Source organism: Epinephelus fuscoguttatus, linkage group LG1 (genome assembly GCF_011397635.1).
Source record: "Epinephelus fuscoguttatus linkage group LG1, E.fuscoguttatus.final_Chr_v1".
In the NCBI taxonomy this organism is placed as follows: Eukaryota; Metazoa; Chordata; class Actinopteri; order Perciformes; family Serranidae; genus Epinephelus; species Epinephelus fuscoguttatus.
In genome coordinates this window covers 23,114,362-23,128,907 of record NC_064752.1, presented here as the reverse complement: position 1 = coordinate 23,128,907, position 14,546 = coordinate 23,114,362, and the positions used below count along the sequence as shown (strand labels likewise).

Sequence of the window (14,546 nt, the reverse complement as noted above, 5' to 3'; positions counted from 1 at the left end):
GCGCTGCTGAGAAAAGACTGTTCGCCTGTTGTTTTTAGTCGACACCTCTGGGACCTGAGCTGAGGCTGCAATCTGGCAACCACAAGACTAAAGAGTTTCAGGTTTTTCCTCCTTTAATACTCTTTAAAAATACATTCAGTAACTACCAGTTAACAAGTGTTATATTACCACTGTTAAAGCAATGACAATATAATCTTTACCTGTGGTCCCAACCCAATACACATATTTTATTATTACTTTATACAGGCTGGAGAAAATAAGAAAGGACTGAGGGAGAACTAAACAGGGTTGCAGCTTTATAAACAAGGGAAAATATAAAAATTGATGACTGTTTCCAGGTCATATTGGCATTTATCTTCATAATAAAATCACACCACTCTGAAAGCAATGTAATGATATGAAAGAATAAAATGTACTGCTGACTACAAATGCTAGCGATTAAAACTAACAGTGGTGCCTGGGGCAGAACTACAGAGCTTGGGCCAAAAACATTAAGCTAAGACTAAATGATGAAATTATTAAACCTGATACTTTAGATTAATGTTGGTTTAGTGCAGATTTGTTGGCACAGGTTGGGTTTTTACAGGTTGTCTCTGCATTAATAGTAAACCAGATTAGGTTAGAGAAGCTGAATTTTCAGCATCACTAACTGTGAGGTTGAGGTGTTTGTTTATCACTCAGTCTGACACTAATTCTGTCAGTGTCGGGCAGGGAGGTTTTTTTTTTCCCCTTCTTCAGAAGAGCCCAATCATAATTAACCAAGGCAGCGTCTAATTAGGAGCTGAATAAATCCACGCAGGAAAGACTGATTGGTTCATTTTCTTCAACCATCCACCACCTGTTTTGCTCGATTCATTACCCAATTTGTTAATTTTATCTCCCCGTTCTCAAGGTTTAATTAAAGGCTGAAGAGGCCAGAGATGACATTTTGAAGATTCTTTCATTCCCGCCTTCAGCCAACCAGGGCTAACCTCAAACATGTCACTTAAGACCTTGCACATGTGTGTGTGTGTGTGTGTGTGTGTGTATGTGTTTGTGTGAGTATGTGGGTGTGTGCTGATAAAAAAGCCTGCAGGAACGAGGGAGACAGAAAAAAAAACCAGTCCTTTAAACAAACTAGGATTCCTTCAGGCAAAAAATAACATTACAGCTGGTGAATAGTTTCTTTAACATATTACAAATGGAGTATGCCACAACTTAAAAAAAAAAATTCAATTTTGATTAAACATTACAATACATGGACTTGCAATAATTCATATATTTGATGTTTCTCTTCAAAGTAAATTACTACCTTGGGACATGAATGACAGTATTTTTTTTTTTTTTTTTACCAGACAGTATTGCAGTGAGGGTAGGATCGTTCAGACCAAACAACCTTTGTATTTTAAAGAATGAAAACATAGGGGCCTTTCTGGTTAAACAAACGCTATATTATTGTAACTGAAACTAGAAACCATTTTTTAACTGTAAGTTTCCCATTTGAAAATAATGAAAAAGTCTCCAGCTGGTTGCTTTTTTCAACACCATATATAAGGAAATGTAGACTGTATGATAACCGTATAATAACAGCACAATACTTTGAAACCAGTATATCACTGCACTTTAAAGTCATAATATTGTTCAACCTGTAGAAATCAAGACAGTCCAGAAAGGCAGCTGTTAAAATCTGTGTGTGTCACTAATACAAAGAACCCAGGAGGCTGGTCGATAGTCGAATAAGTGAAATAAATAAAATGCACTTTTGACATGCTTTGGCACATTTAAAAAAATCAAATCACATCGCACTTTTGTATCAAGGGTAAAGTGACAAGAGGAGGAATTAACAGGGTACAGAGTACAGGATAGGGAACAGAGGAGACAAGGCCTGGATAAGAGAGCCTGCCAATCACTTACCTTTTTTACCACTGAATTCTTATCATATCTCCCTCACAGTACAGATCATTACGACACATACAGCTCATTTTGACTCCAGTCGTAAAACCGTAATTGAACAGGGTCGTCGTGGAAGGAATCGTAATTCAGATATGGGCATACTGGTGTGCGACTGTTGTGGTTGCAGGGAAGAGGGGTGACCTCTGACTGACCTCTGCCACTGTGTTTGGGTGGTTGTGGGGTTGGTGAAGTGGGGGTCAGGGGTGTGTCATGGCCTCGGCCTCAGTGTGCCATGTTAATGATGACTGATGTTCTCCAATTAGATGTGCTGACAGGCCCTAAAGCGCTGTGTCATTAATCACAGGAGTGGCGTGCACAAAGAGAAAATCACACCATGATTTATGGCTCCTCCGCCTCACTCTCTTCCCCTCTCTATCTCACTCTCTTCCCATCTTTTTGTGCTTTGGTGATCTAGGGGGGATTCTTGCACTCCTCCTTGAAACTTAATCAATCAGCGGACACGGACTCCGAGTGTGACCTATCCTACGGAGGAACTGCAGGAGGAGTGGTGACAGCGGTGACTCGCAGGGCTTTTCTGGAGGAAACAGCGTTACCTAGCCTGCAGATCTTTCCTTGAACGTCATTCATATTCTTCAATATGAATGACATGCGTGATGGAAATGGTGTCTGGGTGTATGAAAGTGCGGCATGTTTTTGGTGCGAGGTGTCTTGATGGGAGATCTAACAACCCCGTAGTTCACGTCCGCAGTCGACACAGTCAGAGCGGGGAGGGTAGAACACTCTGGAAATAAGACTGGGGGAGGACAGCTGAAGTCACTGTCACATGCACGTCGGCCTGCCCCTTCTCTGTCACACCAACTCACCATAAAGCAGTGTCACCTCACTAACACACACAGACATCCCAGGGGCCTGTGACTGGAGGGGGTGGGGGGTGGGGCATCAACACCGAGGAGGCTGGGGGAGAGGTGGGGTGGGGTTGCAGGGAAAGGGTGGCAGGGGTGGGTAGGATTTGGGGTTTTAAAGGCAGGCAGACGGGGGAGGGGGGGAGCAGTCCATACTGTACTCACATAGTCTGAATCCGCTTTGGAATCGTAGTATGAAATGGCATTCTCCTGTGCAGAAAAGAAGAGTGAAAAGACAGGTGATGAGAGAAGATATAGCAGTGTCTATATCAGCCCCGACTCCTGGCGGTGGTAAGCTAGAGAGAGCCATGGTTATATTCAATCACACTGTTCAGCATGAGAATATAATCAGCATCACAGAACACAGGAGGAGTAGTGTGATGTGGAATGACAGTCATGAGAGGGCGAGCGGACAGCTGTAGAGAGATATCGAAGGATGTAATGCATCTGGGCAATGTTTGTGTCAATAAGATGCAATGTATGTGGCACATGTTCGAACTTGTGTTGAAAACACCGTAGGAACATCTTTATGTGTTGTGGAAAACTTTAACAAAAAAAGAATCTGCTGTTGTACGAGCTCAGTTTGCAGTGAAAAGAATAAACTCAAAATATTAGTCTCTCTGGGAGTCTTATCGACCTCCGCTGGCTGTGTTTTCAGTCTAGGAAACAGCTCTCACCAAAGGAAAGAAACAGAAAAAGGAATAAGGAGAAGAATGCAAATGTATGCTATTTTGTTACACTATTTTGCTCTAATTACAGACTGAAGTTACCAGTCACCAGCTGAAGCCAAACATTCAGCCTCTTGCCACCAAGCTGCCGGCCTTTACCCAGAGCAGAGACCCCATACTCAGACTGTTAGCCTCCCCGCCGTCCTTATCTCCCGTAGAGGCAGGCGTGAGGGCGGGCAGGGGTTGCATGCAGCGAGCAGCGTCCGTGGGGCCTGCCTCATTATCATGAGGAGGCTGGCTGAGGACGCGCTCTCAAGGGCACCACAGTGACTGACTCGCCCTCACTGGAGGAGCCACGGTCATGGTCTGATGCGGGAGGGCGGCTGACGGAGACAGAGAGTCTACTGTACAGGTACAGCGAGTCTTACACACGACTTACTCAGCCTGACTTATTTTCTCTCAATTTCTATTTGTCTCTTGCTTGCTTTCACCATTTTACTCTTCACTGTTTTCATCTCCCTCCTGCTGTCTCACACACATGCTGCTCTCTGTGTTTGTTTAACTGGTACAGAGACATACACACACCACCTAAATGCAGAACTTTTCTCTGTCTCTGTCAGCCTCCATCCTTCTCTCTCAGCTCCCTCCAGCGTGAGAGCCTCTCCATACACCACGACCCGGGTCTTGGCTGGCCTCCAGTGCTAATCAGAGAGTCAGTCATCAGCTCGGCTCAGTCCCTAACAACCCACCAAAGACACACAGTATGATCAAAACTCGCACTGACACTGAGCATGGGGCTGACCGGCCCTGACACAGCTTGTGTCTTTGGGTAATAAGCATGGACAAGAGAGAGAAGAAGCAGAATCTGCCCCCCTGACACATCTCCTTAACTTACCAGCACTCCTCCCCAGTTCTGTCAGAGAGATCAGGAGTGAGGACGCAAGGAGAGGAGCTGAGTGGAGGGATCAGAGCAGATCGTTCAGGGAGTACACTGGGTTAAGGTGGAGAGTTAGTATGGAGGCTGAGGTCGGGGTGATACGAAGGGATGGACTGAGAGAAGAGAGATGGGTGTTGGTGGTGGTGGTGGTGGTGGTGGTGGTGGTAGTGGTGGTGGGTGCAGTGGGGAAAGAGCTGCCAGGGCTAAAAATAGCCCGTGCCTCTGCAGAGAGAGAAGAGAAAGAGAGCGAGCGAGACTGTGGCAGAGCAACAGTGTTGTTGTGTCTGCCAGCAGGATTGATCTGGAGCCCAGTCCTGCTTAGACTGGTCCCTCGCTTCTAAAGAGTTTACTCTCACTACTGCGGCATTACAACTCATTATTCAGGACTGCTTCCTGTAAATAAACGCTTGGTTCCTTGCACCCGAGGGACACCGTCCAGCAGCTTTACTGAAACAAATAATACACTCAAAAAAACATACCACACATTGCTGAGGAGAGTTAGTGAGAGGTCCAACACTGTAGCTCGCTGGCTAACACTTCATTACACAGTATTCTGTGCCTAGCTCACAAAAAAAAAATACACAGTGTTATATGTGATAAATCAAAGAAAAAACAGTGGAGAAACTTACATAACGAATGCAGATGATTCCATACAAGGCACACGGGGTCACTAGATGATTTGATCAGCATGAAAATTATGTGAATCATATGCTATGCTATCCCTCCAGAGTTCCACAGACTAGTGATTTTATGCAAAGATACATTGAAGCTGTTCTGGTGGAACCTGTCTTAGATATTTATATTGGGCTTCCTTTTATTTATCATCCATCTACCACTGGTATCATGTCTGTTTGCACAGCTGGACAGCTGTATTTACCTTACTGCACCATTAGCCTGTACATAATAACTTACTCGCTCCCATCATGCACCATGTACAGACAATAGTCACTGCTTACAGTCATGTCTCAGTATGTGTAGCATTAGTATGGTGTTGGCAGCACGTAATGCTTCCTTGTTTTCGATTGCATCATCACTATTTAAGCTAATTCCCCCTATTTAGCATTTACCTTAAGGCAAAATACATGTCATCTGTCACTGTCAATATAAATCCTGCATGCTGTGTTTACAGTATATAAACATGTACACAAGCACATCATCATCCAGTCCATGGAAATCCATTCAGTATTTCTTTCTTTGCACTATCAGCATCTATATACACTTGAGTGTTATGTAGATGTTTTATTTTTCATTTTATTTTTGGTGCTTTATATATAAACACCTATTCTTTAACATGTATACAATAGTCATGCCTATTCTTTACGATTATTTGTCCAGCTTTGTTGACCTTGTTCCCTGCTGCCATGTCTATTTCTGTGCAAGTACACTGGGAGTGATGGACAAATAAATCAGTCAGGTTTCCTGTATGTGTACACATGCTTCACCAATAAAGGTGGTTCTGTTTTTAAATTGGTTATAACATATGGTAGATAATTGGACATTTATATGTTTATTAATGTAAAGCAATCATAACTTAGTAACTGAATACATTAATTATTGCTTGTGCTTTTGTATATTTTCAACAGAAGGAACATTGATGTTGACAAATACAATAATGAACATTTATATCTGCTTATAATACATTCAATAAATGTTTATATTATGCTTATAAATGCTAATAATGGGTTTGAATATTAAATTGAATGGAAGTTAAAAGATGCAGAGAACTCAGAGATGGGATTTTTTTGTTTTTAATTCAAGCTATAATCTAAAATTCAGAGCAGGTAGGACATGATTGGGCACAGCAATGATATCTATTGGATTACAAATGGTAATTCATAACAAAACCTACAGCAGCACCAAGATAAATAATAGCAATTGCGCTGTAACTGTTAGTTGCCTTTTGCGATATGATGAAAGTGAAACCTCTGAATGTAATTACACGGGCAGTTAGAGATACACCGATCCTACTCATGAGCAACCTCTGCCTCCAACCACACACTCTGACACACACCACACAGACATGCACAGAAGAGGTGGCTCCGTGTGGACGAGTCCGAGGCCACCATGACCCTCTGAGCAGCCCCTAGGGGCAGCACGGCCATCTGCTGCGGCTGGTCACAGGTCTCTATGGGCTCGGGGTCTGGGTTAAACACACATCTGATACAACACCAAGCCAACAATTATCCCACATGCATGTCTCTCTGAGGCCTGTGCACCCTGCTAATACACACACACAGTATTTAACACATGATTGCATTCTCACAGACACTCGGATGCAGTATGTCCGCACTTGTGGATATACATACAGAGCAAGTCTATACACAAGGCTTGAGTGTATGCGCTCACTCACCACATGCACGCAAAAGAAACACACAAAGTCTGAGAAATTTCCACTGACACAAAGTGCTATCAGTAAATTAAATCTATCATGCTGAGTGGACCAACAAATTCCAAACAGGAGACAAACACTGAGGTCAGGTGATGATCTCCAGCCCCTCCCTTAGATCAATCTTCCTCCGCTCATCTCCTTCCCTCTCCTCATCCTTATCTCGATCTGCTTCCTCTCTCCTCCCTTTGCCACATCTCTCCTCCTCCTCCTCCTCCTCCTCCACCCTGCCCTGTCTTATCTTCATCTCCCCCAATCTCTCTATCCTCAATACCAGCCTCCTCTCGCCAATTTCAGATTTCAGCAAAAGCAGCGGCGCGTAGGTTAGATGCCTACTGTTGCTATAGAAACCGCCCCTCTGCTCTAGATTACAATGTGACTTTGTCTCCTCGCCAGGGCTACAATGTCTGCTCGTTTTTATGTCTGACCAGATACATGCCTGCCTATCTTTTGTTTGTCTGTACGCCTGTCAGTCTTTCAGACTATGAGGTTGTTCATCTGCCAGCATGTTTTCTTGTCATCGCTACACGCTGTTATTTTAATGTCACCCACTGCTTGTAGTTACACATTTAAACTTCAAAAATCTCCTGTCAAGTGAAGGTCGGAGCCTTTAGAGCCCCAAAATTTCATCATATGCGAGGAGGGCCTTGACAGATGATTTATCTGGTAAAGCATGGGCCAGGGTAACAATGTGTGATTGAAAAATGGCTGCTACATAAAGGCTGTCATATGTAGGGGCACATGTAATGACAGAGTGTGGTCGCTGGGGCTAAATCTTTTGAATTTTGAAACTGTGAGCTCTCTCAATGGGCTGGCTGAGACAGGTTGACATTTGAGCGTGAGACAAGCGCTCCATCATGGGTGGGGACAGATTACAGTCATATTCATATCTCCTCTGGACACCTGCTAATGATTTTATAATTACAGAACACACTCTGTGCCTCCGCCGTGCCCTGGGGTGTGCACACACACACACTCAGAAATGTGCACACACATACACATGCGCACACACACAACGTCTTTCACGTACACACACACAGTGCACCTCTCTCCTGGCCTCGATAGTCTAGCAATCATTCGTAGCACCAGTTTCCCTAATGGAAGCTGACATTATATCAAACACAATAAAGGATTTCATTTACTGCTCTTCATTAACCCACGCACATCAGCCCATAAGGTACACACGACACACAAACCTGCACATACACACATGCTGCTCATTTAGTTGGAAAATGCAACCAGAATAAAGGAGGAAAAACTAAACAATGTGATTTGGCTGCAGTGAAGAACTGCTTACGTAAAGTTTGAATCAAACCTGTTATGGAGCTATACGTTCCAACTCCTTTCCTTATCTTCCCCACTCCAATCTCTCCTCATGTCTCTCCCTATCTCTCCCCCTGTCTTTCTATTTCCACAGCGTCCTTATATCCCGTCTCTACGTGTCAAACGGTATGAAACTCAAAGACATTTGAACTAGATAAACACTCGGCCATATAAGCTGGTGAGAACTCTCCAGTGACAGGGGGGAATGCAATCCTCCAGACTAAGCACATAGGCTACTCTGACACTTTGACTCTGCCGCACATGGGACACAGGGGTGCATTACAATCTACGTATGTTAAGTAAGAAATGACTGACATGCTATTTCATCTCGAGATTGAAAAGTAAAGGAAAAATACACACAAGGGCGTTCATGCTAAAAGGAGACACGTCAAAATGAAATCACAATAGGCCATCAGAAACGAATTAGTTCAGCTCATTTCTTTTGGTTGTTATGGCCCACAGGTTTGCACTAGTGTTAAAACGTGAGAAATGAAATCATGAAATATGATTTTCAAACAGAGGTAAGTTAATCATAGACATGTAGACATTTGTCAGAGATCTGAAAGCCCTGTAACCACTTTGATCTTGAATTGCAGGGGTTGCCTGTGAATAAAATATGAATTCTTGTTCTTTGGTGGAGCCTTTTTGATTCACGGGATGTTAAATCCTATCCTTTACTGGGTACGGGCATATTTCTTATTCACAGAAATGTGAGAGAAAAAAAATATAGCATGCGGACAAAAATGATTTTCACTTGTACCTCAATTGTACTTAAATGGGAGATCCAGCAGCTAGCAGGTCCAAAATTGAGTTTAAATACAACCTTTTATTGTATAAAAGACTCACAGCAGTTCAATATATACTCAGCTACCAACTTATTAGATACACCTAGCTAAAATAGCCCTGTCATAAATCCTCTCCTCATGACGGTAATAATGTTCAGTTTAGTTTCAACTGTTTAACAGAGGTGTTATTGACTGCATTGTTTCTCCAGGGATTTTTTTCCAGCAGCGGTGCTGAAGTGTGTGAGTTTTATTCTGCGCCACTGGAAGATATTTAGCACATCCGCTGACACAGGAGGGGCTTGAATTATGTTTAATAAAATGCTTCCTATATAATACATGCTGTTATAATCACTCCTGCACATGAGGAAGATGTTACATTTGACATCAAATGTTTTAATCAGTAATGTGACTCTAACATTGCCTGTCAAAAAAATTGATGACTGTTAGCCTACCGAGCAGAACACAGATAAAAGTTACCTACTTAAAAAAATAGTTTAAGACATTCTTGAGTAATGACATCAGAACCAAAGACTGTGTAATCAACCCTGTGTTTCCAGTGCAGAAAACATGTCATTTGTCTCTGCACAATACAGGACAAATTCAAGCTAACTGTACTGTGGCTGCTTAAAGTAAAGATAGCAAGTTACTTCCATACAGGGTTATTTTTATACATGGATTGATTAATTCAACGTTATGGTCATTTTTTTGTACAGCGTTATACTGAGACATGAGGGTCTATCCTAATTAACATAATGGTGAAGACAAATTAAACCTGTAATGTGATACAATTCAACAGCACCACAAACTACAGCCTCTAACATGAAGTTGAAATAACACCACTCAAACAGGTTCAGCTAACACTACATACTTCACAAAGGCAACTGTGTGTAAAGCAAACACATGACTGACTAAAGACCTAATTTTGGCTATAAAACTACTGTATCTGCTATTTTGTCATCATGAACTTCATCATCATTGTTTAGGTAAATAACTACTTGTATATGCACAAGCTGTTGACATACAGCCTTGCGAACTCTGGTTAATGTACCCTAACATGACATTTATCATAACAAAATAAAGTAAAGTGGAACACTAGAATGGCTTGTCATTTTGCTTCTTTGCATCAAAATAGGAATTTTTCAAAGTTTTCCACTGGTGGCAGACTTGTTGGGTCTTGCAAACACAGCCTCCCTCTTTCATTCCTTTAACCTCCTTCTTGAAAAGGTTGGCGCTGCAATATTTACACATATCCAAAAACCTGTTGGTATCCAAGTCTTTCATAATGTTTAAAAGTAGGTATGTTTCTCCTTCTGATTAGAAATGTCAGCTTTTATTTCGGGCATGCATCTCTACCCCGGCACTGCAAACTATTGATTACTGTATAACTTATTCATGACATGAGGGATGCATGATATTGGATTTTTTGCCGATATCCGATATGCTGATATGTAACAACTCATTTGACTGAAAACTGAAACCTATATCATTATATCCATTTTTTTCCCCCAGCTAACTTTAATGATCATCAAGTCTCTTCTGTATCAGAGTTAACATCATATTATGCATGCACACTCTTATCATGATGGCCCACCAGCAGATGGAGACATGAAATAGAATGCTTTTCAATGTATGTAATATTTTACTCATTGTGCAAAATTTAAAAAAAAAGAAAAAAAAGCATGTTGGCCAATTTTGATATTTCATTTTAAAGTTGATATTAGCCGATACTGATGATGTGGCGATATTATCATGCATCCCTAGATGACACAGAGCCGACTGAAAACCGACAAGAGGCCGTGTGTCGCAAACTGCGGGAAAAACCCAAATTGAGACTTAAATTCCAAATGTGCTGTACACATGACGTCTGGGGTGCTTTGCTTGGCCCCTGCGACCCGGCCCCGGAAAAGCCAATGAAAATGGATGGAAGGATAATACCAACATATCCCACGTTTTAATTGAAAAATGCTAAATTCTGAAAAAGGCCTAATTTGGAATATCCAAACATAATGTGCTGCTTACATAATCTCCAATTTAATTCAAAATACTGTCATGTTCAGAATAGTGTGCATGTAAATCTGTTGATGAAGTAAATCTAGAATAAGAACAACAGTAAGAGCCAACAATAGCTAAAAAGAGCAGAACTCAGAAGCATTAAAACATATAAATTGTTCTCTGGTGATATGACAATGCATTTTAAATGCACATATAGAAAGGTTAAATAGAAAGGGGAAAATAAACACTGTTTTTTTTTTTTTTGGATAATATAAATAAAATACTATTTTTTTTTTTCTATGCTACAAAAGTGGCTTTGAGTGTTACTTATTGCAGTTGATTCTTAGAAGTCACTGCTTTTCCCCTCAGAGTGTTTTTTCCTCTTTATTTAAAAGTTTATTTGCACCTCTGTCCTAGAGGGAGCCACTTGGTACCCTGTCTCATCACTTTACAAATAAATGCAGACATGTTGTTTGAGGTGTCTGGTCTGAAAAATATGGCTGTTGTCTTAACCACTGAAGGTTACCAAAATGCCTCTTTATAATGTCAAGTCAATAAAGAGTCAACCAGCAAACTGGAAATTAAACTGTTGGCCTGGAAGACAGAGAGGGAGGGAGAGAGAGAGAGCTATCGAGTTAGAGCGAAACTCAGATAAAGGAGTGCATGACGGAGGCCTTGGGCGCGGCTGCCTCCCTCTCTCTCCCTCTCTCTCTCCCTCTCTCTCTCTCGCTCATTGGCATGCTCTGCATCTCCAGGCTTTTAAGCGATTAGGGAGCTGCTGAGACCATGGCGTCCAAGCATAGCTCCATGCAGATGTTCATTTGTATGCCAATAAACAAATGTGCCCCCAGATTAAAGCTCCAATACACAGTGCAAATTCAGCAAAGTGAATGACATTCTCCATGCACATCTCATCAATGTCTTGCTCTTCTTCAGACAGAGCGCCATGCCTCCTCTAAACACACGCTCACTTCAAAGAGTCTCAGAAAGATGGGCAGCAATCCAACAGATAGAAGAAGGCGTGAGGGAGGGAGGAGAGAACGAGGGAGAACAATTGAGGAAAAGAGAACTTTTGATTATTGTTAAATTAGGAATACATAATTTAAAATATATTAAGGGTACATACGCCACGGTTACATTTCATGCCCCCAATTTCACCCATGAATCTGCAATTTCTGCTCTATAAATCTCTCTTTGTAAACATCCTGCAGGTCACAGAATCTTATTTTTCTCCTCTTTTCCTCTCTCCCTCTCTTCTTCTTCTCCTCTCTTTTCCCCTTCTCTGCTGTGCTGTCTCTTTCTTTCAGAGCCTGACATTTCCCCCTTGGTAAAAGCAGTTAAATCAGTCTGTGAATATTCCAATCCTGCGATAATGAAAGAAGGCTTTGTCCTGCTGCACTCTGGGTAATGCTGCTCTCCATTGTTGGCTGACAGGGCTCCATTGAGGAGCAGGTTTTAACGCTGATAGCATCACCACACTGCATGGACACAGTGCCAGATAAAAAGCCTATCCAACATGACACATGCATGCCAACACCTCCCAAACAAGCCCCCAATCTGATGATCACAAGGGAAGCAGGAAAGAGGTGCTGTAACACCAAATGAAGACAAATAAGATAAACAGGCCATGGCAATATTAACGCTATCATTGGATTCCAGAGGGATTTGATAAAGCAAATGCAATTATCCACGTCTAACATTTTTACGGCATCTGTAGCCGGGGTGACCAATCACAAACAAACCGCTACTCAGTCAGGTTGTCCCCGTCCAATCACACTACAGCTTGGTGTGACACCATAGCTCCACTTATCTCTGTGAAATGTTTCCAGGTTCCATTTTTCCTAGAGGGTTGAATACAGCTTTTTCATTTCACTGATGTTTTTCAGCCATTTTACCACTGCTAGTCCATAGAGTCCTCAGAAGTCGCCACCTCCTCTTTGCAGGCTGACTGAGAGTGGCCAATCAACAATCAGCGCCGGCCAAAGGAAACCTGTTATTTTCGACCCCGTAATCATTTCCATCAGATGCCTTGCTGTCCCTCACAATGATTTCAACATTCAAATGACAAAGGGAAGCCTGTTTTAAGATATCTGCAGACAGGCACCAAGGACAGCGGGGACAGAATACATTGAGCAAAAACTAAAACCAGAGCAGGTTTCTCACCTCTGCTACAGCACAACCAACCTGTCGCCACTCACAAAATGACAACCTGCCCACTCAGACTCACCACTTTCCTGGAGCACTATGGTAAACTGGAACACAAGGAGGCCTCGGACATCAATTTTTTTTTTTCTCTCTGCAGACATCTCTTTTAATGGAGACAAGATAAGACGATCAATCGTTTAGTCTTTAAAATTTCTGACAATAGTGAAAAGTGCCCATCACGATGTCTTCAAATTGTTTCTTTTGTCCAACAAGCAGTCCAAAACCCAAAGATATTCATCTTGCAATAATAGAAAAGCAACAAATTGTCATATTTTAGGAGCTGGAATCTGCTTTTTCTGTCTTTTTTCAAAATTTCAGTCCAAAATTAAAATTGTTATCGGGTTGACATGGTAGCAAAGGGATTTAAGGCACAGGCTATGAACCACAGCATCCTCACTAATGCTGGCAATGGCAGCTCAAGGGGAGGGAGGGTTAAGGGGGGACCAGTTCCCCCCATAATATTAAGCCTGACCCATCCCCAACTGTGACAAATAATTTTGTGCCTTTATACTCAATCTACATTTATCCTCAGAGACTGGAAATAGTAAATATTCATTGTCAGTGATAAATGCATTTGTACTTTAACAATAAAAGAGTATTCTTGGCCCAGTTGTTTAAAAGATTTAATTTGGATCTATCCGGGATCAGTTTATCCATCTCACTTTTGTGCTGGTATTTCAAAGCAGCATTGGATTTGATCACCGTGATCCAGTTATATTTTTTTAAAAAAAGACAAGATGATCACATCTAGATAGCCAGCGCTCTAAATGGGACTACATATCACACTGTAGGCTCCTAGCCATCTAAAGACAACAGGTAGAATAGCCAGTGTGGGGCCACTTCAAGTGTTAATATTTAAAGAGACGGAAAACAGTATGGGGGTAAGAAACTTCTTTTGACTGTGTCATTGTAATTATTTTACAGTGATAAATGGAAGTTAAAATTGAGTAATTTCTATTGGATGTTTACAGCTATTTTGGGGATTATTTCATTCAGCCCTTAAAAAAAGAGCTGCTTGTTGCTAGAACTACTGTATTTCCACAATTGAAAGCAGAGTATCCACTAATTTATGGCAAGTGCCTGTATTGTCAACAATACAGCCCTGCAAATATCTCACAATAAAGAGCCTTGGGTTAACAGGTGAAGGGATTCTGTCCAAAGAAACGTCAGAGGGCTTTAAATTTGAAACGGAAACGGGAAGTCAAAAAGTAATATTCATATTTTTTTAATGTCTGAGGCAGATATAGAAAATGAAACTGTAGTGAAAGGTGGTGTGATATCATTCATAACAAAAGACCATTTTCACTGTCTATTTTGCTGAAAAACGTGCATTACATGGAAAAATAGGTGAGACTCCAAATCTATAGATGTTCCGCAGCTGAGCTACAGCCGTACCACGCCTGACCCATGCTGCTCACGCGCGTAGTATAGCTGTATCTGTTAATATGGGTGGTT

General features: G+C 41.8%; 1 protein-coding gene across 4 annotated transcripts in view; it reads right to left on the bottom strand.

Annotated features, from left to right (window-relative positions):
- Positions 1-14,546, bottom strand: part of cacna2d2a (calcium channel, voltage-dependent, alpha 2/delta subunit 2a) — a 206,311-nt gene that overhangs the window by 71,228 nt on the left and 120,537 nt on the right. For 3 of the 4 annotated variants that reach the window (XM_049591377.1, XM_049591355.1, XM_049591360.1), the window contains one exon: positions 2,961-3,005. The exons of the other annotated variant lie outside the window; for it this stretch is intronic. In XM_049591377.1, coding sequence (XP_049447334.1) covers positions 2,961-3,005 — 45 coding nt within the window. The remainder of the gene's footprint in view (positions 1-2,960; positions 3,006-14,546) is intronic. 4 annotated transcript variants of the gene reach the window in all.